This window comes from Canis lupus, chromosome 27 (genome assembly GCF_048164855.1).
Source record: "Canis lupus baileyi chromosome 27, mCanLup2.hap1, whole genome shotgun sequence".
Taxonomy (NCBI): domain Eukaryota; kingdom Metazoa; phylum Chordata; class Mammalia; order Carnivora; family Canidae; genus Canis; species Canis lupus.
This window is the reverse complement of record NC_132864.1, coordinates 6,526,010-6,551,650: the sequence shown is the minus strand read 5'-3', so window position 1 is coordinate 6,551,650 and position 25,641 is coordinate 6,526,010. Positions and strand designations below refer to the sequence as shown.

The following is a 25,641-nucleotide window of genomic DNA, read 5'->3' as shown; positions in this document are numbered from 1 at the left end:
CAGGGCTGAGGTTCCCAGTGGAAAGCCTGTCGGCTGCTTGGCATCCCAGAGCAGGAACGCGCTCCCCAAAATGTGAGTGTGCGGCGTCCTAAGTGGGTCGCCGGGAGGAGGCATCTGTATCGTTTCCATTTTTCATGTTAGATCGAAGTCATTTACAAATTCACTTACAAAAGTGAGTTTTAGCACAGCCAACAGCACTGACAAAAGAAGTGAAAATAAATGAACAATTTAGGGAGAAAGAATGAAATTATGGAAACAGGAGGAAATTCATGAATATAAAGGTAGAAGTTAAGGGATTAAAACAACTTGATGAGCCAGTTTTTTTTTTTAAGGTTTCATTTATTTATTCAGGAGACACACACACACACACACACACACACACACACACACACACACAGACGCAGAGACACAGGCAGAGGGAGCAGCAGGCTCCATGAAGGGAGCCCGACGTGGGACTCGATTCCGGGACTCCAGGATCAGGCCCTGGGCAGAAGGCGGCGCTAAACCGCTGAGCCACCCAGGCTGCCCGATGAACCAGTTTTTATGTTTTCTTTAAGATTTTATTTATTTGAGAGAGAGAGTGAAAGAGAGAGCGGAGCGGAGGAGGGGTAGAGGCAGGGGGGGAAGCAAACACTCCCTCCACACCCACACCCCCAGCAGGGATTCCGGCACAGGGCTCCAATCCAGGACCCGGGATCATGACCTGAGCCACTCAGGTGCCCCGATGAATCAGTTTTTAAAAATAAAATATAGCAATTGCATTCGAAAGTGCTCACGGTCTGTCAGTGTCCTGGTCATTGATAGTGCAGGGAGAGGAGCTGCTGAAGGGCTTCCTCCTCTGGAGGGTCCACTCCCGTCTCTTCCAAATTCTGGGGCTTTCCCACACTTCCTCTTCCTCACCGCCTTTCAGGTGCTTCCTGGCACCTGCTGTCTTGCATTCTCTCAGGTTCAGTTTGGTTTCTGTTTCTGTGAGGCTTTAAAGGGGGAGCATGAGCGTGGGTCCTCCCTCAGTGCATGTCTGAGTTAGTTGTGGTCTTCTGACACTGGCCTCTAATTTAAATAAATTAAATAAAATATAAAACCTTATTTGAAGTTTTTATCAAAAAATGGGGAGGAACCAGCATTCCTGGGGAAATCACTATAAAGAACTGGCCATGTAGACTTCCATTCAAGTAGGGTTTTTACTTACAGACTATATTTATCATATATGTCACCTCTATTTCCTATGTCTTAACTTCCCATGAATGCTGCTGTTATCAACACATAACATTAAATCTTCAAGTTGCTGATCTTGGTCTCAAGTAAAAAGGCATCTTTATTAGCTAACTGGAGAACTGCGCTAGCTGGAAGCCTCCCTGAAGATTCTTCAGAAATGTTCAGGAGCCCATAAATGCTGTCAAGTGGACAGCTTCTTCCCAAGACCAATGGAACAGGGTCACCTCTGCAGCAGATGGTCAGGCTTCCTGTTTGTTTCATCCTCTCACCAGTTACAGTTTAGATTCCTCAGAGACACGAGTTACATTGTAAATACAGTACTCCATAGACTCTTTATCCTCAATAGTGTTCTTTGCCACTCAATCTTCGGGACCAGTCCACACCTGGGAACAATTTGCTGATGATATGACTAAAACTGACCATGAGGTTTGTAGTCACTTTCCACCTAATTTATGTTGGTACTAATTTCTTTTTATTTTAATTTTTTTTTAATGTATTCATTCATGATAGACAGAGAGAAAGAGGCAGAGACATAGGCAGAGGGAGAAGCAGGCTCCATGCAGGGAGCCCGACTGGGAACTCTATCCGAGGATCACACCCTGGGGGGAAGGCGGCGCTAAACCACTGAGCCACCTGGGCTCCCCAATTGCTACTAATTTCTTGAGTTAAATTAGTTGATTACCTAAGTGAGTTGGATCAACTGCTAAGTATATTTTAAAAGACAAGCCTTTTTTTTAAGTAAGCAATTTATATTTTTCAAGGTTTTATTAAAATTCAGGTTAGATTACATTTAGCATAACAGTAGTTTCAGGTGTAGAATCTAGTGATTCATCACATATACAACATCCCATGCTCGTCACAAACACCCTGTTCATTTAAGTCGGCAATTCACTTACTACCCCAATATCAGGTTCTTCAGACTCTTCAGAATGGGGATAGGAACTTTCTCTTGAGTTATTCTGGGTAAAATTAGATCTTGGCTTACAACATTGCAATTGATGTGTAATGAAGTCTTAATGGTGTCTAAAGACTTTATTATGCTCATTAGGTTCATAGAGTCTTCAGTATGAATTCTCTGATGTTTAATATGGCTTGAGCAGTAAGTACACAACTTCCCACATTATGAATAGAGTTTATGTTTAACATAAATATCCTGGTGTTCAATAAGAGGTGAGTGACAATTAAAGGCCTGTGTATATTCATTGTATTTAGAGAGATCTTCTATCTAATAAGTTAGCTAATCTGATGTTCAGTTATGTCTATTCTGTATATGCAGGAATTATCTTCATAGAGTTTGATTCCAGCTTTAATTTTCTGAAATTGGGTTATAAATACCTAAAGTTCCTTTCAGATTTAAAATATACATAAGATTTTTCTCAAGTAAGAATTCTCAGATATAGACTAAGGTTTGTGTATTGGCCAAAAGAAGGCATTTTTTGGCTTGGTGCTGAAAGTTTGTCTTCTGATTTTTCTTCTCCATATACAGCTTTTAGATTCCTAATTCTCTCTGAAACAGGAACACTTTAGCTCATGGCTTAAAAGTTGTTCCATTATTTTGTGTGGGGATGAGTGATCTTTATAAAAATCCTACACTCAGTGTGAAACATGGAGGAACAAAAAACTACTTTGATTTACTACTACTTTGGAGGAAAGGAAATTCCATTTTGTTTTAAAGAATTATTTACTTTTAGTGCAAGCGAGAGAAAGCGCACAGGGGGAAGGGGCAAATGGAGAGTGTGTCCCAAGCTAACTGTGCACTCAGCATGGAGCCCAATGTGGGCCTGGACCCCACAATCCTGACCTCACGACCCTGAGACTTAGACCTGAACTGAAACCGAGAGTTGGACACTCAACTGACTGCATCACTCAAGCACTCCTGGAAGGAAGGGCATTTCTTTCTTTCTTTCTTTCTTTCTTTCTTTTTCTTTCTTTCTTTCTTTCTTTCTTTCTTTCTTTCTTTCTTTCTTTCTTTCTTTCTTTCTTTCTTTCTTTTTTTAAGATTTTACTTATTTATTCATGAGAGACACAGAGAGAGAGAGGCAGAGACACAGACAGAGGGAGAAGCAGGCTCCTCGTAGGGAGCCTGACGTGGGACTCAATCCCTGGACTCAGGATCACACCCTGAGCAGAAGGCAGATGCTCAACCACTGAGCCACCCAGGCATCCCAGGAAGGGAATTTCTATGCTAAAAATAGGATCATTAAACTTTAAATGATGTCAGTGAGATGTGAATGGCACAGATAGCTCTCAATAATGAATTTGCAGTCTAAAAATTGGATAGTGACCCTGAAAACTAGAAGATTTTTGTCTAGGAAAGTGAGAAAGGATATAAGGGAAGGGGGTAAATCAGTGATTTCCACACTTTGGCAAGCAGCATATTTACCTAGCAAATTTATTAAAAATACAAATATCCAAGCTTCATCCTCTAGATAAGGAACACATGCCTTAACAACCTGGTTAAGTGATTTTGTTGAATCCTAAGCATTGAAAACTACTGGATAAGATAAAGGGGGAAAGTGTAGGAAAACATTATGAAATTAAGGGATTGGAGAAGTTGGGGATCCCTGGGTGGCTTAGCAGTTTAGCACCTGCCTTTGGTCCAGGTTGTGATCCTGGGCCTGCCTTCGGTCCAGGGAATGATCCTGGAGTCCCAGGATCAAGTCCCACATCGGGCTCCCGGCATGGAGCCTGCTTCTCCCTCTGCCTGTGTCTCTGCCTCTCTTTCTCTGTGTCTCTCATGAATAAATTAATAAAATCTTTAAAAAATTCAAACCTACATGGTCTAAGTTGTGACTATAAAAGAAAACTATAACACAGGCCTATTTACTAAATAGTTTATATGGAATTTCTTTTTTTTAAATATTTATTTATTTATTTGTTTATTTATTTATTCATGAGAGACACAGAGAGAGCAGGGAGGGGCAGAGACATAGGCAGAGGGAGAAGCAGGCCCTACGCAGGGAGCTGGACGTGGGACTCGACCCTGGGTCTCCAGGATCACGCCCTGGGCTGAAGGCTGTGCTAAACCGCTGAGCCACCTGGGCTGCCCAGTTTATGTGGAATTTCAAGCTCAACTTTTCAAAATGATATAAAGACAAATTTTTCTAGCTAAAAAAAGATTTAGGTTACTATAACCCTATGCACGTGGTTGAACTCTGGGAATCATTTTTAGTATAAATACTACTTTTCACCACATTGCTTAAGTATATATAATTGACATGTAGTAAGTATAGGCAGTGATGCTATCCAGGGTGTGTCTGGAAAACAGTGGTTTTCCCTAGTTCTATTTAAAAACTGACTTTAGGGATCCCTGGGTGGCGCAGCGGTTTGGCGCCTGCCTTTGGCCCAGGGCGCGATCCTGGAGACCTGGGATCGCATCCCACGTCGGGCTCCCGGTGCGTGGAGCCTGCTTCTCCCTCTGCCTGTGTCTCTGCCTCTCTCTCTCTCTCTCTCTGTGTGACTATCATAAATAAATAAATAAAAATTAAAAAAAAAATAAAAGCTGACTTTATAATAACATGTTGATTTTTCTGCAAATCTTTAAACTTCTCAAGCAGTCTTATCTAGATGGTTTTACTGCCTTTAGTGTGGTAGAGGGGCCCTGGCATGCAGTCTCCCTCAGGACAGAGCCTCTCATTTTTCCACATGCCAGTTGTGTTTCTAAGGGACCATAAATGAGTCCCTCGGACGAAATTGCCCTCCGCTGAAGGGAGCTGCCTCACCCAAAATTAGCCTCTTGGATTCAGCCCATACCCCAAAACTGGGCACTATAAGGGTACAAAGTCTCCACTTCTTTACCTCACTTTTGTTCATCTCTGAATGGCCAGTTTCAGAGATTTTGTGAGATGAGCTGAGGCCTGTATTGTAAAAGCATCACTGCTCATTTTCTTCTGTCCAGTCCTGCTGCCCTCACTCCCTCCCAGTGGTAATTCCTAAGGGAAATCCCTAATATCCCGCCTGCTTATAAAGTCTGTTTCCTGCAAAACTCAACCTACCGCATGTGTATACTTCTGGTTCCAGCTAGGTTATAAATCTGTTATAAAAATAATTTGTCTCATCTTTGCTAATTCCCTTAGTATTAAAGCCCTAGGCTTATATAGTAGATATCTACAAGAACATAGAAATAGGAAGGAAGATCAGGGAAGCTAAGACAGGAAAGAAACTATTATGAGAAAGACCATTCCAAAAAATAAAAAAATAATTTAAAAAAAAGAAAAAAAAAGAAAAAGACCATTCCAAAAATGAAGAAAGAGTTTTTCTAGGCAAATTCCATATAAATTAATCAACCAATCCAATATGTAATGAGAGCCTACTGTTTCCAAATTTGGGAACAAAAATAGATATGAGCACTTTTAAGTAGAAAAAAAGGCAAATAGGAAAAAATGATATATGATGTAAAGGCTATAGGGATAATTTATATGGCTCAAATTACAAATCATACTTTGGAGGCTTTGAGACATGACCCGAGCACTGAAAACGTTACAATGCTTTCTCATGCTGTGACTTTCCTAATTAACAGGATTAATCCATTACTGGAGGAGTCAGTAATTCTAGAACTAGACCTGAGAAATTGTATTTTTGCCTTTTTTACATCCATTCCCTTTCTTTCAGTAATTTATCTCTATTTTTTAGGGAAACAACCCTTCTCTTGTGTTTAGTCTGTGTAGTTTCAGTGAAGCTTAGAACAATGAACTATTGGTTTTATCCAAGCCTGGATAATTAGTCATTTTGACTCTGTCAGGGATGGGTATCTGACCTTATGAAAGTCAATCGCTCCATATTTGCCAGAACTATTACAAAAGTATGTGTATTTCCCTCTGCTACTTCATGAGGAAAGCTTGACTGAAGATGAGGCTGACTGGGAAGAATAGAGAAAGGGAGACCATAGTCTATAGGTGATTGAAGTCCTGGATCCAGCCATTCTTGAAGCTTGACTTCTTCAGTTAGAAAAGGTAATACATTTCCTCTGTTAGTTTAAACTACTTTGAGCTATATTTCTGGCATCTGCAATCAAGAGTCTTAATACAAACTTAATGAATTATATATGGTATTTCCAGCATCAGTTCCCATACCCATACTGGAAAAAGGCAATCACATGTATGTATTTATCAATTGTTGCAACTCTGCTTTCTTTAATGCATGCAGATCTCCCAAGACTATCACAAATCTTCTGTGAACAGAATGTTGTCTTTTTTTTTTTAATTTGTAACCTCTACACCCAGCTGGAACTCATGACCCCAACACAAAAAGTACAATGCTCTACCAACTGAGCCTGCCAGGCACCCTTCAGAATGTTATCTTTGTATTCAGTTCTAGCATATCTTACATACTGAAATGTCCTCACTGGTCTCCACTTGTCTGTATACTGTCATCTTACAGTATACAGATGTCTATTTCTCTCATGGACTTTTCCAGAATGTCTTTCTATTCTTTTATACCCAATTCCAACCCTAGATCCTAAAATAGTTTTTCCCTATTCCATAAAAATAGTTCTGCATCATTTTAGGCTAGTAGAAGCTTTTCACCATAATTCATTCTATCATAATTGTGAATAAGGAGACTTAGATTAGCAGGAGACTAAAGTTCCTAATATGGAAAGGTCTGGGAAGACTGTAGCATTGGGGACAATGCATTTACATTTATGTAAATGACATAAGATAGCAATCTGGATTGCCTAAGAAAGGTCTTTTTTATTTTATTTTTTTTTTATTTTTAAGAAAGGTCTTAAGAGGTAAGTTTGCTTCAATCAGAGAAGTAGACAGAATATTTTTTGCAACTTGCCACAAATGTAATCCGCTTGGGAGTTTAATGAGACTATAACCAAGTGAGTAGGTCTAGATTCAGATAGGAAGGGGAGATTAAATTGGAGGTAAGTTGAATAAAGAAAACAGCTCAGGATTTGGATTTCCACCTATCTAGACTTTTTGATATGTTGCATTTTCATTCTAATTCAAAGTATTTTCTAATTTTCTTTGTGATTTTTTGAGCTAGGAGTTACTTGACTTAATCTGGGGATTCCCTACATTTTTCCTAGGTTTCCTAGGGTTCTTTTTTTTTTTTTTTTTAACTTAATTCCACTGTTGTCAGAAAACATACTTTGTATGATTTCAATCCTTGTTAATCTATTGAGGCTTGTTTTGTGGTGTGACACTATAGGACCTATCCTGGAGAATGTGCCTTGTGCACATAAAAATTACACATACTCAACGGTCATTAGATGTGTTGTTTTTTTTGTTTTGTTTTTTTTTTTTTTTTTTTTTAAGATGTGTTGTTAAATAAAAATTAAGCCAAGTAAATTTTAATCTCATTGACTTTATTAATCGATTAATGGATCAGGCAGCAACTGATCTAGCTGGAAAAGGAGAAGGGCTACAGAAAGGGAAGGGCTTTAAAAAGCATGACAAAGAAGTCATAAATAGAAAAAAGGGATTATTTTAGCTGAGGTCCCCCTTATTAGGGGAACAGAAGATATAGTAGGTAGATTCCCTCCTCTTCCTTAAGGGATGAAAAGGAAAGGGCCCTGTGACACATTATCCTATCGGTGCTGACCCGTGAAGATGACATTTCTGGGAAGTTGAGACTGCTAACATTAAGTTAGGTAAACTTCTGGGTTTACAGATCTAGGGCCTTCACCCATGTGCTTCCAATTTGGGCCTGTGGTTTTCACTTTAACTGTGTTCTCTAGATGTCAGTTACTTTGTGTCTTTTCAGTTCTTGCTAATTTTGTCTGGTTGTTTGCTTTTATCTTTAATATATCCTTTGCTTTCGTTGGCTTATTTTGCTGTTTCTTCACTAGGTTTTTGAGACTTTAACTTGCTGCTTTTTGGTGTTTATTGTTATAATTACTCAAGATTGTGAGATTTTTTTGTTATCCTCGCTTTGTTTCTCTCATAACTGCTTACAGTGTTATCTACACTTTTGTCCCTATTTCATTCAAATATTTGTTGAATAGAAAGCTTTTTGGAAAAAAAGATTTTTAGGCGTAAAATCCTTTTGAAATTATGCTATTTATAGTTTTATTGCATTGTAATGAGAATTGTTTGACCTATCTTGGACTGGCCGTATGTTCATGTCCACGATTGGTGTGCTTCTATTTCTTTCCATCTACTGCAGCATCTCCCAAGTGTGCAGGGCTCACTGTGGTGTTCCGTCTTGTTTGACCTCAGGCCTCAGGATGTCGGCCCTTGTGCTGAGGTTGGACCCAGGCAGGGCCGAGCGCCACAGGCCCACCTGGTCCCCTCTGCCAGCCCTGTCTGGGTCCCCAGAAGCTCTGCCCATCTCTGCACATCTGCCTCCTGCCGGAAGCCCGGCCTGTAAGCAAGGATCCTCCGCAGACGCTTCTGGGAGATGTAGTTTTCTTCGGTCGCCGTTGGGTCCACGGAATCCGCCATGACGTACTTCCGCTGCGCCGCGCCCGCGGCTGTAGTCAGGTACGTTCCTCCAGGGCTGTTTCCGTCTTGGGTTTGATCAGGAGCCGGCCCGCGGATTCCTGAGCTTCTGTGGCTCTGGATCCCAGGCGGCACAGATTTAGCCCCCTCCCGGCGCGTCCTGTTCAGAACAGGAGCTTGGCCGGCTGAGCCCCCACGGTAGGTCTGGGGCGTGGTCGCAGCCAGCCGGGACTCGAGGTCACCGGACAGCCTCGTCGCCGCGCCCGCTGTGGCGTGCTGCAAACTGGATTGTGCGGGAGGTCGCTCCTGGGTGGGCGCGGATGGGCGGCAGGGAGACCCTCACAGCTCGGTTCTCTGCCCCGCAGCCTGCACGGAACAGCGCGGGATGGCTGGCAGGTTCCGCAAGGCTTCGTGTTGGGTAAGTAGGGACCTCCTCGTCTTTAGAAGCTGCCTGGGCACTGAGGACGGTTACGTCCAGGGCCCGAACTGTCGCGTTCCCGCCCCCTGCCTTCCCCTGTCTCTGATGTCCGTGTTTCTGACACTTTGTCCTGGGTCCTCTCCCTCCGAGGTTCTGATCCGTTGCCCGTCGCGGCCCCTAACCTCTGAGGGTCGTGAGGGTCCTTGCTATGGAAGCCGGAAGGAGCCATGTTTGAGCCGGGGCGTGTAGGCCCCGGACCGTGCTATTGGCAGGGGGACCCTGTGGGGAACGCTGAACTTCCGACTACTGCACAGCGGGCGTTGCTTCCCCTGGGCACCCTAGGACAGCCTAGCCGCAGAGGTGTTGAGTATGTGCTGCGCCGCTGAGTCTGCAGCTCCAGGGGGAACTCTCTTCTGGAAATACACAGATGTTAGTAGAAGCTCAGGGTGTGATGGATCCTCCGATTTGTGGCAAAGACAAGGCAGATCGGGTGCAAGACAGGTGTGTGGAGAATGACTCTTCCCCTGCAAATGTGGGAGCCGTGACGGGAAATACCTCAGAAAAGTGTTTCTCTGGGACTTCGGTGTTTATGAGTCTTAAGGAATTTCTTGGTACCAAAGAGTGGGTTGGAAGCGTCACTTCTTGAGGGTGGTTGGCGTGCTGCAAACTGGATTGCATGAGGTGTTGGACAGTGGAATGTGAAGTGACTAGTGACAGCAGAGACCCCTTCTAGGTGGTATGACACTTCAGGTGTTACAGGAAGATGATGGGTGCCGGGAAGAAGGCCATTCACTGAGTGGCATGAGTGATACAATTGACCGAAATTAAGGATCTGTTTATTATTTTTTATTTTTAAGTAATCTCTGTGCCCAACGTGGGACTTAAACTTACAACCCCGAGATCAAGAGTGGCATGCTTTACTGACTGGCCCACCTGGCACCCCAGGATATTTTTACTCTTTAACAATAACTATGGAAAATACAGTGAGACAAAACATTGTATTTACAGTAGCAATAAAGAAAAATAAGCAAACAGAATCACATGAAGAATAAGTAAGGAAGATCAAATGAAGGATTGAAAGGATTACCCCATTGAGTGGGTAATAATAGGCACCACTCTTAGCTAGGCACTTTGTGTGTACGGAGTTGTTAAGGGCCTCATGAGCCCATGAGGCCGGTAGGTCCCCACCTTACAGGTGAGGAAACTGGGAAGCCTGTCCATGGCCCCAAACTAGTAAAGGATCCAAGGAGACTGGGTTTGCAGAGCTAGGACTCAAGGCACTATCTTCAGACTTTGTGCCTCTTACATTTTAATGTGAACAGTTTCTCTTGTGCTTGAGTGCACATATTAATTTAACAAACGGTTACTGATTATTACACCAGGTAATTTCTAGGGCATGTAGGGATGAACAAGATTGACAGGATCCATGACCCTGTGCAGGGTATGGGAGATGATTAAACAAAATCACAAAAGATGTGAATGTTACACAAGTGAAAGAGAGCAGCTAAGCTGAAAGAAAGCAGCTAAACGGCTACTTTAGATTGGCACCCCTTTGCAAGGCAACATTTAAGTAGCATTTGATGGACAACTAGATGACTGTGGGATGGTGGGGGTAGCAGGGGAGGAAGCATTCCAGACGTTTATTTCTAGGGTTGCACTCCAAGCAAATTGGCAGCTGCCTCTGGTGGAAAGAAAGCCTGTGGGTGGAGTGGAAAGGGATGGCTGTCCAATTTTCCCAGCACCATTTACTGAAGAGACTGTCCTTTTTCCAGTGGATAGTCTTTCCTGCTTTGTCAAATAGTAGTTGACCATAGAATTGAGGGGCCATTTCTGGGTTCTCTATTCTGTTCCATTGATCTCTGTGTCTGTGTTTGTGCCAGTAACACACTGTCTTGATCGTAGCTTTGTAGTACAACTTGAAATTCGGCATGTGATGACCCTGGCTCTGGTTTTCTTTTTCAATATTCCCCTGGCTGTTTGGGGTCTTTTCTGATTCCACACAAATCTTAAGATTATTTGTAACTCTCTGAAGATAGTCCATGGTAATTTTTTTTTAAGTATTTCTTTATTCATGAGAGACACAGAGGCAGAGACATAGGCAGAGGGAGAAGCAGGCTCCACGCAGGGAGGTCTTTGTCTGGCTTTGGAATTAAGGTGATGCTGGCCTTATAAAACGAGTTTGGAAGTATTCCGTCCCTTTCTATCCTTTGGAACAGCTTTAGTAGAATAATAGGTATTGTTTCTTTTTTAAATGTTTGATAGAATTCCCTGGGAAGTCATCTGGCCCTGGACTTTTGGGAGGTTTTTGATGCCCACTTCAGTTTCTTCCCCAGTTATTGGCCTGTTCAGGTTTTCTATTTATTCCTGTTCCAGTTTTGGTAATTTGTGTTCCAGAAATGCATCCATTTTCTTGATTGCCTAATTTATTGGCATATAACTGCTCATAAGTTTTTAAAGTATTTTCTTGGTATTGGTTTTGGTCTCTCGTCTTTCATTCATGATTTTATTAATTTGAGTCTTTTTTTCTTTTTAATAAGGCTGGCTAATGGTTTATCTATCTTACTAATTCTCTCAAAGAACCAACTCCTGGTTTTGTTGATGTGTTCTGCAGTTCTTCTGGTCTCTGTTTCATTGGGTTCTGCTCGAATCTTTATTATCTCTCTTCTTCTGCTTGGTGTAGGTTTTATTTGCTGTTCTTTCTACAGTTACTTTAGGTGTGAGGTTAGCTTGTGTATTTGAGTTTTTTCCAATTTTTTTGAGGGATGCTTGTGATGTATTTCCCTCTTAGGACTGCTTTTGCTGTATCCCAGAGATTTTGAACAGTTATAGCTACATTTTCATTAGTTTCTGTGAATCTTTTCTTTTAAAGATATTATTTATTTGTTCATGAGAGACACAGAGAGGGGGGGTTGGGCAGAGACATGGGCAGAGGGAGAAGCAGGCTCCATGCAGGGAGCCTGAAGCGGGACTCAATCCCAGGACCCCAGATCACACCCTGGGCTGAAGGCAGGTGCTAAACCGCTAAGCCACCCAGGGATCCCCATCCATAATCTTTTTAATTCTTCTCTAATTTCCTGGTTGACCCATTCATCTTTTAGTAGGATGCTCTTTAACCTCCATGTGTTTGAGTTTCTTTCAAATTTCTTCTTATGACTGAGTTCAAGTTTCAAAGCATTGTGGTCTGAAAATATGCAGGGGGCAATCCCAATCTTTTGGCATTGGTTGATACATGATTTCTGACCCAGTATGTGGTCTATTTTGGAGAAAGTTCCATGTGCTCTGGAGAAAAATGTGTATTCATTTGCATTCAGATGGGAAGTTCTGTATAGATCTGTGAAATCCATCTGGTCCAGTGTAACATTTAAGGGCCTTGTTTCTTTGGTGATGTTGTGCTTAGAATATCTGTCATTTGCAGAAAGTGCCATGTTGAAGTCTACTACTATTAGCATATTATGATCTAGTATGTCTTTACTTTAGTTATTAATTGATATACTTGGCAGCTCCCACATTAGGGGCATAAATATTCATGAATGTTAGCTCTATCTCCTGGATCTGAATGCCTGTTTCTCTCCACAAATTAGGGGAGTTCTCAGCTTTGATTTGTTTAAATATGCTGTCTGGCCCTCTGGCCCTCTCTTGGAACCCCAGTTATACATAGATTCTTCCTTCTGAGGCTGTCATTTATTTCCCTTAACCTTTTCTCATGGTCTTTTAATTGTTTTTCTCTTTTTTCCTCATCTTCCTTCCTTGCCATCAACTTGTCTTCTATGTCGGTCACTCTTCCACCTCACTAATCCTCATTTTTAGGACATCAAGTTTGGATTGCATCTCATTTAATCGATTTTTAATTTCAGCCTGATTAGATCTAAATTCTGCAGTCATGAAGTCTTTTGAATCTTTTATGCTTTTTTCCAGAGCCACTGGAATTGTGCTTCTTTTTTTTTTTTTTTTTTTAGATTTTTATTTATTTATTCATAGAGACAGAGACAGGCAGGGACACAGGCAGAGGGAGAAGCGGGCTCCATGCAGGGAGCCCCATGTGGGGCTTGATCCAAGTCTCCAGGATCATGCCCCGGGCTGCAGGTGGCGCTAAACCACAGCACCACTGAGGCTGCCCTATAATTGTGCTTCTGAATTGGCTTTCTGACATCGCATTGTAATACATATTCTTTAACTCTGTGGCAGAGAATACTGTTTCTGATTCTTTCTTTTGTGGTGAGTTCTTTCTAGTCATTTTCTTCAGTGCAGAGTGGCTGTATGAGCGGGCTGAGTCAAGAATATCAACCAGAACCTAAGTAAATTTCACCCTAGATGATTCTGCTGAGGTCAGAGACCAGAAAATGAAAACAAAGATCAGAATGAAGTAAAAGAAAAGGACCACTAAAGTGAAAAACAAATTTTAAACCAAAGTTGTAAAAAAATTAAAGGCCAAGGATCCCAAGGAAGCAGAAAAGAAAAGAGAAAAAAAAGAAAAAAGAAAAAGAAGAAAAAAAAGGTGGGGGGGACTTGGAGATGGTGGTGGTGACAAAGTGGAGGGAGATTATAGTCTACCTGAGGGGGTTCTAGAGGGTGGTCCTCTTGGTTCTGAGTCTATTAAGTTCTGTACGTTAGAACATGCTCAGTCCCACATTTATATAAACCAGAATTACTTGTAGAGAGCCCCAACATTGACCACCAAATCATAAATGAGATAAAAGAGGGGGGCAGAATGGGAATGAAGAGAGAATATAGTCTCACAGAATGAACCAGCACGGTATACCACTTGGTTTTGGGTGCATGCTGGTCATGTTTTAGAAGGTATGAACTTCTGCCATTGAAGAACAAAATGAGGCAGAGAAACAGAAAACAGAAAACAAAGCAAAAAAACATATCTTGTATATCTCCCAAATTTAATTGAGTATGTTGAAGGGAATCTAGAAGTGGAAAATATATCTAAGGCCTGTAATTGTAGAAATATGAAAGTCAAAAAGGAAGAAACTTAAGAATGAAGAAGTGGTAAAATATTGTAGTTAAGGTTAGAAAAAAATATTGGAAATTTTTAGTCTGATATAAAAATGAGTTAAAACAAAAACAAAAACAAGGGCAGCCCAGGTGGCTCAGCAGTTTAGCACCGCCTTTGGCCCAGGCATGATCCTGGAGAGCCAGGATTGAGTCCCACGTTGGGCTCCCTGCATGGAGCCTGCTTTTCCCTCTCTCTCTCTCTCTCTCTCTCTCTCTCTCACTATCTCATTAATAAATAAAATCTTTAAAAAACAAAAAACGATTTGTACTGGAAAGGGGAATAAAAAGGGGGGTACTCTCTAGTTCTATATACTATAAATCCGTCTGTTTTCCCTGGAGCTTTCCAGCACTGCTTGGTGAAGAGCTTGCTCTTCCCCTCTCCTTCCACCTGGTCTTCTGAGGAGGGGTCTGCTGTGCTGATCCCCAGGTGTGTGTACCTGGGGGAGCTTCCCTGCTCCCTGCCAGTTGCAGGGCTCAGTGGGAGCTATTTACCCCGGGAGGCCTCCATTCCCTGGCGGCCCCGCCCCTCCCAAGCACGAGGTGAAACTACAACAGCAGGAGGAACAGCAACAACAGTGATGACCAGGTCTCCACCTCTGGAATCAGCTCCCCAATAGTAATGAATGCAGTCTTCTAGTCCGCAGTGGCCTGGATGCTCCTGGGGCGGCGCAAGGGCTCTGATCTGCACAGCTTGGGGGCGCCTGGGGGGCAGGAGAGTCCTCGCTGTCCTGTGCCCTCCCCGCCACCACCTGTCCCGGGGGGAGTGTAGGATCGTGGGCTGTGTCTGCTTGGCGCCCTGTGATCAGGGGCCCTGTGTTGCTGGAACCATGCACCCAGTGTCCGAGGCTTCTGAAAGCAGCAGGGTGTAGAAGTTTGGAATCACCGACCTAACCGACTGGCTTCTTTCTCCCAGATGCCCTGGCAAGCATTGGTGGTTCAGTGGTAGAATTCTTGCATGCCAGATGCCCTGCCAGATTTGCACTCCAGCTCTTTACTGAGATCGGTCCACAGTTTGTGTTGTGCTTTCCCCCCAGGGGGCACTTCCTCTATTAGTGACTCCGGGAAACTGGAGGCTTCACTGCCCCTCCCGCAATTCTGCCCGATTTCCCTGCTAAGCGCTTTTCTGTCCGGGAAAAATCTGGTGCAGATTTTTAAAGTTCCCGCTTCTCTGGGGCTGAGCTTTCCTGTCCCGAAGGCTTTCACCCAGCTCCTTGTGGCCACCACTTGGTTCTTTTTAATTTTTTTTCCACCTTCCTACCTTGTTAGAACCGAAAACCCTTCTCTGTAGCGTTCCGGCTGTTCTCTCTTTAAATCTCAGGTGGAATTTATAGCTGTCCAGGATGATTTGAAAGTTATGTAGGTAAGTTGGTGGGGCCAAGTGAATTGAGGAACCTACTCCTCTGCCATCTTGCCGCATCTCCCTTATTTATTTATTCATGAGAGACACAGAGAGACAGAGACAGACATAGAGCCCGAAGCAGGCTCCCTACCGGGATGCGGAGCTTGATGCTCCATCCCAGGACCCCCCGGATCATAACCTGAGCTGAAGGCAGATGCTCAACCACTGAGCCACCCAGGTGCCCCTCCCTTACATTTATTTTAAAATTCTCTGTGGCATTACATATAGATTATCATTTCCTTTTGTAAGAGCTCCATCTTACTATGCTGCAGTGGGAATGGGCCATGTATTATTATTTTTTTTTTTAATTTTTATTTATTTTTGATAGTCACACAGAGAGAGAGAGAGAGAGAGGCAGAGACATAGGCAGAGGGAGAAGCAGGCTCCATGCACCAGGAGCCCGATATGGGATTCGATCCCGGGTCTCCAGGATCGCGCCCTGGGCCAAAGGCAGGCGCTAAACCGCTGCGCCACCCAGGGATCCCTGGGCCATGTATTATTGAGCTCTTTCTCCACTGATGGGGATTTAAGTCTCCCCATGCCTAACAGCTGATAACACCTAGGGCTTTCTATTTGCTGCTCTCAGGCCTCTCAGCTTTTGATCTGCTGAAATTTCGTATTCTTTTGATACACAAATATATTTAATTTTTTTTAAGTTACTGATTAAAATTACTTATGAATTTTATAGGTGATGGGGTGGAATTTTAGGTGTGCTTAATTCAGCATTTGAAAAGTTTTGTTATGTATCATACTGTATGTAATTATATAGTTTGCATCATACTGTATGTAATTATATAGTTTGAACAACGTCTCTATAGGAAGAATGTACCATAATCATCTTTAGCTATTCTCTTATTGGTGGAAATTCAGGTTGTTGAGCTAGTCACTTTTACAAATTTTGAAACAGTGAACAACTCTGCACGCCTATGGATATTCTTATCTTGTTGATTTTTGGTGATATATTTAGTACTTTTTTACATTCTCTTAGAACAAAGTTCAATCTTATAATTACCTTCCTGCCCTAATCCCTTTTCTTTGTCAGAGATAATCAATTTGGCATATGTTCTTCTAGATCTTTTTATGTACATTTGTCTACAGTCATTTATATCCTTAAAATGTTTGGTTTATTTGTCTGGGTAATCACATATATAGATTTCACACTATGTGACATTTCTGTTTTTCCCATATGCCAAAAACATATTTGTAGTTGTATCTGTGATAGTTTTATACATATATATCCATTTGTGGCTTTTTTGACTTTTTAAAAATTTAATTGAGTTCTAAATTACAATAAAATGCATCAATCTTAAGGAGACTATTTATATTCTTTTAGGTTTCTGGAACCAATTCCAACGAGAGGGGTGGAGGTGCAGTTCCCCTACACACAACACAAAGGAGAGAATTAAGCTGAGCATTCACCTTAATTCTCCAAACTGGTAGTATACACTGAACTGTCCACCTAGAGATGGGGGACACTTTCCTGGAAACCACCTGCACTTTGGTAGGCTGTCAAAGGGCTTTCAAGAAGTCGCCTCATTAACATAACAAAAGATACCTTGCTCACACTCATTAGAGGAAATTTCAGGGATTTTTAGGAAGTCTGAGCCAGGAAACAAACCATGGATGAAGACCAAATACATATGAGAACTATGTTTTGGACATCTGAATGACTGAATAGTCTTATAAGTCACAGAATTAGAGAATGCACTGAAGACAAATCAAAATCAAACTAAAGAATTCCGGAGCTCTAGAAGGTTCCATGTTCTCCCAATGGCCACTGTCATCCCCTCCCCCCTCCCCCCAGGGGTCACTGCTTTGTTTTATTGGTTTTATTTCTGTTAACATCTAACACCATAAATTTTGTTGTTTGTTTTTTTTTTTAAACTTAATATAATTGGAATTGTATAGTAAAGTGTCTGGCTTTTCTCAACATGGTTTGTCAGTGACCCCCAAGTTGTATGATACAGTGTTGTATGACTGTTAGTTTATCTGCTGTATTCGTAGACATGGGCAGCAGCAACATTTGGGCCGTGTCCAGCTAATGGCTATTTGAATAACATTGTTATAAACATTTTTGTACACGTCTTTTGAGGGATACCAGTTCTCATTTCTTTTAGGCTTATCCCAGATTTCTCAGCCTTGACACTGTTGACATTTAGGGTAGAATTACTCTTCATTGTGAAGGACTGTCCCATGCAATATAGGATGTTGAGCAGCATCCAGATTTGGCCTTGGCCTCTCCCTGTGTAGCTACCAGCAGCACTAGCCCCATATGACAATCTCAGGTGTCTCTAGACAGTGCCAGACATCCCCTGGGGGTGCAGAATCTTGCTCATGGTTGACAGCCAGCTGGCATGTATGTAGGAGTGATAATGTTTGGTCATCGAGTGTATGTATATTTAAGTTTAGTATATACTACCAGTTTAGAGATTTGGCAAAACCACTTTATGTTCCCATGGCCAATATGTGAGTTCCACATGGTCTGCATCCAGGCCAACAGTTGTTTGTCACATTTGCTTTTTGGCATCTCCTCACTTGTTTTTTGTTTTGTTTTGTTTTTTAAGATTTTATTTATTTTATTTATTTCATGAGAGAGAGAGAGAGAGAGGCAGAGACACAGACAGGGAGAGAGAGAGAGAGAGAGAGAGAGGCAGAGACACAGACAGAGGGGGAGAGAGAGAGAGAGAGAGAGAGAGAGAGAGAGGCAGAGACACAGACAGAGGGAGAAGCAGGCCCCATGCAGAGAGCCCGAAGTGGGACTCAATCCCAGGTCTCCAGGATCACGCCCTGGGCTGAAGGCAGCGCTAAACCGCTGAACCACCCAGACTGCCCACATCTCCTCACTTGTAATGAAATCTCAAGTCCTTACCACCCCATGCCCACCCACAGTGGCTCTCCATCATCTGCGGCTCTGCAGCACTAGCTCCAGGTTCAGAGTCTATGTTGAAGTGAACCCTGGCTGGCCTCAGTAATGGGCCCCTTAGTTTCTTGAAAGAAGACTAGGAATTTACCTATTTTGGCTTTTTTTTTTTTTTTTTTTTTAATGGTGCCAGGCTCTCACTCCATTTGAGACTCAAGATGGGTTGAGCAGCTGCCAAGATGAGAGTTCACAGGGTCAGACCTTCCCATGTGTTTACAATTATTCTTTTCATCTCTGGGCAAAATATATCCTGGATAATTTTTTTTAATGCAAGACTTACAACACCTGTTTCATCTTCATGTATAGATGCCTGTTTCCCTCTACAAGACTGGAAGCTCTTTTTTTTTTTTTTTTTTTTTAAAGGCAGCCAATTCTTTTTTTTTTTTTTTTTTTATTTATGATAGTCACACAGAGAAAGAGAGGGAGAGGCAGAGACACAGGCAGAGGGAGAAGCAGGCTCCATGCACCGGGAGCCCGACGTGGGATTCGATCCCGGGTCTCCAGGATCGCGCCCTGAGCCAAAGGCAGGCGCCAAACCGCTGCGCCACCCAGGGATCCCCAGACTGGAAGCTTCTTGAGGGCAGAAGTTGGTTGTGTTCATCCTGAAGTTTTCAGGACCAAAACCAGTATCTGGCACATGGAAACGCAAAAGTTTTTTGGTTTTGTTTTTTAAAGATTTTTTATTTATTCACTTGAGAGAGAGCATACAAGTGAGAGAATGAGCAGGGGGAGCGGCAGAGAACAGGAGAAGCAGACTCCCCACTGAGCAGGGAGCCCAACATGGGGTTTGATCCTAGGACCCTGGGATTATGACTTGAACTGAACCAGACGATTCACTGACTGAGCCACCCAGGCACCACTGTTTTTGTTCTGTTTTATTCTGAAAGTCCGTGCTGACCTGGACACAGGAGGCAGTCCATGGAGGAACATTTTTCCTTTACCAGTTCCTGTACATCTGTTCCACGTCACCTAATGTAATAGCATCCGATTGAATGGGATGTATATTATTACAGGGATTATTGTCATTCAAGGATATATCTATGGAGTTCACCTGGGAAGAGTGGCAGTTGCTGGATTCTGCACAGAAGTACCTGTACAGGGATGTGATCCTGGAGAATTATAGCCACCTGGTGTCTCTGGGTAAGTGCCACTTCTCTGTTGATCTCAGGTTGTGATTTATAAATCACCATCCCTTTTTCTTTTGTTTATCTACCATGAATTCTCTAAAAATATATATATTTTTTAAGATTTTATTTATTTATTCATGAGAGACACAGAGAAAGAGACGCAGAGACACAGGCAGAGGGAAGAGCAGGCTCCGTGAAGGGAGCCCAAAACAGGACTCCATCTCAGGTCTCCAGGGTCACACCCTGGACTGAAGGTGGCGCTAAACCACTGAGCCACCGATGCTGCGCCCTCCAAAGTTTTTAATGGTTATGGGCTTGAACCTTAGAGATCAAAGCTCATGGTCCCTATTTGGCCCTCATCCCCTAACTATAATCCTCCCCCAAGTGCAAGTGAGCAGTTAGGTTTTGTAGGTCTGGACCCCTTAGTCCCTAGCAGCGTGGCCCACATCCTTTGTGATTTTCCACTAACAGGGTATCATGGTACCAAACCTGATTTAATCTTCAAGTTGGAGCAAGGAGAGGAGCCGTGGATGATAAATGCCAAAGTTTCCCGCCAGAGCTATCCAGGTGGGTGAGCAGGAAGATGGGGGTGTCGGAATGAGCCAGGGCTGGCCGTGGGGCAGTGGTGTGTGAAAACTCTACACTGGAGCCCTTGAACTATTGGGCGACTCGGGAGGAACTTATAAGCTAGCTCCTTGGGGAAGGACCATCTCTCTGCCCATGTTTGGGCTTTCTTCTCATGGGTCTGAGGGACTCTGCTTAGATGCTGCTTTCGGGGTTATTTTCCCTCCTTCCTGTGGTCATGGACCACCTCAGCCGTTCCATCCTCCAGAGAGATCTTCTCTCCTATCCCTTTGCGTGACTCACGCCCTCTACTTCCCATATGTGGACTTTCTCTCTTGCTTTCCATAGATAATCCCTCAGTCAGTCCTTTGCTCAACATCACTTTTAGAGATTACATTGCTTTCTTTTCTCTCCTTTTAAAATTAGCTTTTACTTTCTTGGGCACTTTCCTTAAATGGAATCTGAAACCAGCCCAGTCTCACCTGTGTCATGAAGTGATTTTTATCACCTTATATTTCCTGGCTCCTCTTACTCTTTCCTTTGGAGTCATCCAGAGGGGTCTATTTCCCAAATCTACCTGTTTTCTCGCCAGTACTGTAACAGCTGAAGGGCTTTTCCACTTGGGAGATTTCAGCTTTTTTTCTCCCATGTTGTAACATCCCATGGGTATCCTCATCCTCTTTTCTTCTGCACTCCTGTCCCTCAGGTTAAATGCATGTAAAAGATCCCCAGGCTTCCTCAGTAGCAGAAATGTGAAGGAAGTGTTCGTCTCTGGCTTCCTCACTTTCCTTATTATTGCTGTTGCACTTGTAGTACTATCCTGGGCTCCCAGGCTCACCTCCGTTGCTAATCTTAGTGCTGCTTCTGTTTTGGCCAGTATTTTATCCTTTGGCAGTGTCTTCATAGCTCCTGACCCCTCACTCAGTTCCCAGACTAGATCAGTGTTCTCTCAGGCATGGGTAGCTCAAATTCTTAGCCATAATTGAGAACTCTAGTCTTCTCCTTAGCTATTCCTGCTGGATTTGTTTTTATATGCATCCTGTCACTTTCCAGAGGGGTGGATGAAGGTAGCAGTCATCAGTTATACACTGTCCTCTTTGAGAAAAAAAATCAAAGACTTCTTGCCCTAGCACTGGCACACTTTTCCTTCTCATTCCAGTCTTTTTTTTCTCTTTGTCCTACATGGCCACAGATGGCTTGAGGAGAATGGCCCCTGTTAGTTGGTGCAGATTTGGTCATATTTGGGGCTAAAGAATCATAGGCTGTTATCAGATCAGGCTTAAGTTCCCTTCAAAACTCAACAAGAAAACAAAAACAAAAATAAAACAACAAGCAGGACATGTGGGTGGCTCAGTTCAGCATCTGCCTTTGGCTCAGGTGCTCTTTCACTATCTTGGTCTCTGCCTCTATCTCTCTTTCAAATACATATATATATGTGTGTGTGTGTAAAATTTTCAAACAAACAAACAAAAGACATCTAACAAGCTTCCAGTAAGTCTTCTTTTTTTCTAATTCTTTTAAGCCAATACCGGCAACCAACAGTTATCTGGACATGTCTTCAAGCCTGAGAAGTCCTTTTCTAGCCACTGGTCTTGGTGTTCCCACCCCTTTCCTGGAGTTTAGTGGCCCCCGCTTTGAGGCACAAACCATAAGGTGAATTGTTCCTACATAAGTGGTTAGAAAGGGTTTATCAGGAGGATCCTGAGGAAGAGGAGATCTCCTGGCAGCCCCCCAGGACAGCTGTGGTGACATGCCAGGGCTGTGCCCCTGATGAGTGCTCCTTTCCTGCTGCCCTGTGGGTATCACACTCAACATCATGGTCCTGTTGAGCCTTGCTGTCCAGTCTCAGTGTCATCTGCTCACCTTCCTTGGAAAGTCTCATCCTTCATAGCGTTTAAGACTCTTTACGTAAAAAAAAACAAAAACAAAAACAAACAAAACAAAAGACTCTTTACGTGTTGTTGACGCCAGCTTTTTCCTAAGCACTAAACTTCAGTCTGTCTGCGTCTCCATTTGGATTTTTAGCTGAGATCTCAAGTGTAATCAGATCCAAAACAAAGTCCTTCATTTTTCTTCCAAACATTCTCTTACTCAGAGAGCAGCACCCCTGTTTCACAAGCCTAAAATCTAGAGTTCTTAAAGCATCCCCATCTCTCGCCTTCTTCATCCAGTCCTTTGGTAGATTTTCTTGGTTCTTTTCAGATACACTCTGATGTCTTCCTGCACTACTACAAGGGCTTTCTCATTTGTCTTTTAGCCCTTTTCTTACTCATTTCTTACAAAACAGCCAAACATCTTTTAAAAGTACAACACAAATCAAGATGTCCTCTAATTGAAACCCCTTGGTTAAGATGAGAACTTTTTGCTGCCTATTTGGTTCCTGCCTCACTCTGTTCACTCAGTGGGTTTTAGCGTTAGCCTTTTTTCAAAATATTTCTTTTTTCTTTCTTTCTTTTTTATTTTGTAGGCTCCACACCCAATGTGGGGCTCTTGATCCTGAGATCAAGAGTCACAGGCTCCACCGATTGAGCCTACCAGACTTCTTATTTCTTTTTTTAAAAGTGTTTGTTTGTTTGTTTGTTTATTTGAGAGAGGGAGAGAAAGAGATAGCGACAGAGCTAGGAAGAGGGAGCATGAGGGGGGAGGAGAGAAGTAGGCTCCCCACGGAGCAGTTGGGGCTTGATCTCAGGACACCATGATCATAACCTAAGCTGATGGCAGATACCCAACTGACTGAGCCACCTAGGCACCCCTCATGTTTTCTATTACTTAACTGTGGCAAGCAGGTGTTCCCTTCTCAAGAACTTTGTATGTGTTTTTCCATCTGTTTGGAATGTCTTGCCCTTAATTTTCCTATGGCTAACACAGTCTTACTTTCAATGTCTCATTGTACCTATCTGAATGTTATACTCTGGTTATTCTGTATATTCAAAATTCATTTTTTGAGTAAACACCTATAATAATAACATTCAGATATAAGATAAATGGCATTGGCTCCTAATTGCAGGCTAAGCTTTTTGAGCCTCTTGTTTTCTTTTCTTTTCTTTCTTTCTTTCTTTCTTTTTCTTTCTTTTTTTTTCTGATAGAGAGCAGGAGCACAGCATAGGAGAGTGGCAATGGGGCAGGGTGGGGGAGGGGCAAAGGGAGAGAGAGAATCTCAAACAGGCTCCCCACTGACCACAAGCCATCAGACACAGGGCTCGATGTCACAACCCTGAGATCATGACCTGAGCTGAAACCAAGAGTTAGTCACTCAACCCACTGAGCCACCCAGGTACCTCTAAGCCTGTCTTTTAAAAACCATTTTTGATCACTGCTATTTGCGACCCATTTCCATAATGGGATTTGGTTTGACTCAGTTCCTTGTGCTCCAAAGCTCAGATATATGGCACATGTAGGCCTGGCCAGTATTTCTTTTGAGCCAGTGTCTGAGGCCTGTTATCAAGAAAAAAAGACTCATTACATGGCAGTCCTATAGCTCTCTTAATCCCATATCAGCTACATTGATGATTAAAAATATATATACATGTATATTTATTTTTCCTAGAAGGTTGGAAAGAGTGGTACCAGAAAAGTCAAGATGAGTTTGAAAATGTTGAGAGAAATTATGCTTGTGGCACGTTTGGAAAACGTCATCTGAGCAGAATCCATGTTTCTTCAAGACAAAGAATCCATAAGTACAACACACATGGAAAAAGTCTGACACAAAACTCAGGTTCAACCAAAAGCTGTCTGAGAAAAAATCCTGATAAATTCCATGGATATGAAGAATCCTATTTTCTTAAGCATCAAAGAGCTCACAGTATAGAAAAGAACTGTGTGTGTAATGAATGTGGAAAAGCTTTTCGTTGTAAATCACAGCTGATTGTCCATCTCAGAATTCACACGGGAGAGAGACCTTACGAATGCACCAAGTGTGAAAGGGCGTTTAGTGCCAAGTCAAACCTTAACGCTCATCAGAGAGTCCACACAGGAGAAAAGCCCTACTCCTGTAGTGACTGTGGGAAGGTATTCTCCTTCAGGTCACAGCTCATCGTCCATCAGGAAATTCACACAGGAGGGAAACCTTATGGCTGCAGTGAATGTGGGAAAGCCTACAGCTGGAAGTCACAGCTTATCTTACACCAGAGAAGCCACACAGGAGTGAAACCTTATGAATGTGGTGAGTGTGGGAAAGCCTTTAGTTTGAAGTCACCATTTGTTGTACACCAGAGGACTCACACAGGAGTGAAGCCTCATAAATGCAGTGAATGTGGGAAAGCTTTTAGGAGTAAGTCATACCTCCTGGTTCACATCAGAATGCACACAGGGGAGAAACCCTATCAGTGCAGCGATTGTGGGAAAGCCTTCAACATGAAGACACAACTTGTTGTTCACCAGGGAATCCACACGGGAAATAATCCTTATCAGTGCAGTGAATGTGGGAAAGCCTTTGGTAGGAAGGAACAACTTACCGCACATCTGAGAGCACATGCAGGTGAGAAGCCCTATGGGTGCACTGAGTGTGGGAAGGCTTTCAGCAGCAAATCATACCTTGTGATACATAGGAGAACGCACACAGGAGAAAGACCCTATGAATGTAGTTTCTGTGAGAGAGCCTTTTGTGGGAAATCCCAGCTCATCATACACCAGAGAACTCACTCAACAGAGAAGCCATATGAATGCAGCGAATGTGAGAAAGCCTATCCCAGGAAGGCGTCACTTCAGATACACCAGAAAACTCACTCAGGAGAGAAACCTTTTAAGTGTGGTGAATGTGGAAAGGCCTTCACTCAGAAGTCGTCCCTCAGTGAGCATCAGAGAGTTCACACTGGAGAAAAACCATGGAAATGCTCTGAATGTGGGAAATCTTTCTGTTGGAATTCAGGGCTTCGTATACATCGAAAAACTCACAAGTGAAACATTAGAAGGAAGTAGATGTTAAGAACTTTCTCACCGACATGGATCCTCAGGAGACTTTAGGTGATGATATAGATGGGATGCACAAGCAGGAAGTCCTAAAAACAGAGTTAGAGACCGTCCTATATGGAATGAAGGGGCAAAAGCTTTCAGAAATAAGTCCTATGAGTCTCTGTGGACGAGACCTGAGGGAATGAGGAGCAGTAACTATGAAATGAGGTAGCATCATTATAAAGGTAAAATCTGGAGAATTCATATCTAAAGCTTTCCAAATTTAATAAATCAGGAAAGCATTTTCCCATATGAAATGTGTTATGTGTGGAGAGTCACATTCCAGATTTGAAACTATGTTTTAGAGTGAAGAAAACCTCAACTTTAAATGGTAGATTTTTTTCATGATGGAGTATAAAGTTGTGTTTTATTTTAAAATGTAAATAAAGCAGCAGTCAGGAAAACAGCAAGAAACATATTCTCAAGGTTCTCAAACATATTTAGTGTGACTTTCCTGAGTAACTGAATAACATTTTTAAAAATTTCAGTATTTTATTTTTTAATGTAACTTGTTACACATATATTTGGTAGTTTGTGGAATAACATTTCCTAATATTCTCCATATTAAATGCTAAGTATCAGTTTTGTCTCTTTATTTCTTAGCAACCAAAGTAATGTGGCTTTTAATAACGGGAAAGATACTATTCCCAAAATGAGTT

The 25,641-nt window shown here is 42.5% G+C and overlaps 1 protein-coding gene and 1 non-coding gene across 14 annotated transcripts in view; both read left to right on the top strand.

Annotated features, from left to right (window-relative positions):
* Nucleotides 1-16: 16 nt before the first annotated feature.
* Nucleotides 17-25,641, top strand: part of LOC140619103 (uncharacterized) — a 65,074-nt gene continuing 39,449 nt past the window's right edge. Inside the window, exons 1-6 of one of the 13 annotated variants that reach the window (XM_072801973.1) lie at nt 17-72; nt 8,382-8,645; nt 8,969-9,021; nt 19,355-19,481; nt 19,940-20,035; nt 23,580-25,563. In XM_072801973.1, the coding sequence (XP_072658074.1) occupies nt 8,989-9,021; nt 19,355-19,481; nt 19,940-20,035; nt 23,580-24,931 (1,608 nt within the window). In that variant the 5' untranslated portion in view covers nt 17-72; nt 8,382-8,645; nt 8,969-8,988 and the 3' untranslated portion in view covers nt 24,932-25,563. Of the gene's footprint in view, nt 73-8,381; nt 8,802-8,861; nt 9,022-16,754; nt 16,923-19,354; nt 19,482-19,939; nt 20,036-23,579; nt 25,564-25,641 lie in introns of those variants that run through there. The other 12 variants (XM_072801962.1, XM_072801960.1, XM_072801976.1 and 9 more) reach the window with 12 other exon arrangements.
* Nucleotides 755-885, top strand: LOC140619869 (small nucleolar RNA SNORA71). Its single transcript, XR_012019675.1, has one exon. It is a non-coding gene; the product is annotated as a small nucleolar RNA SNORA71 (small nucleolar RNA).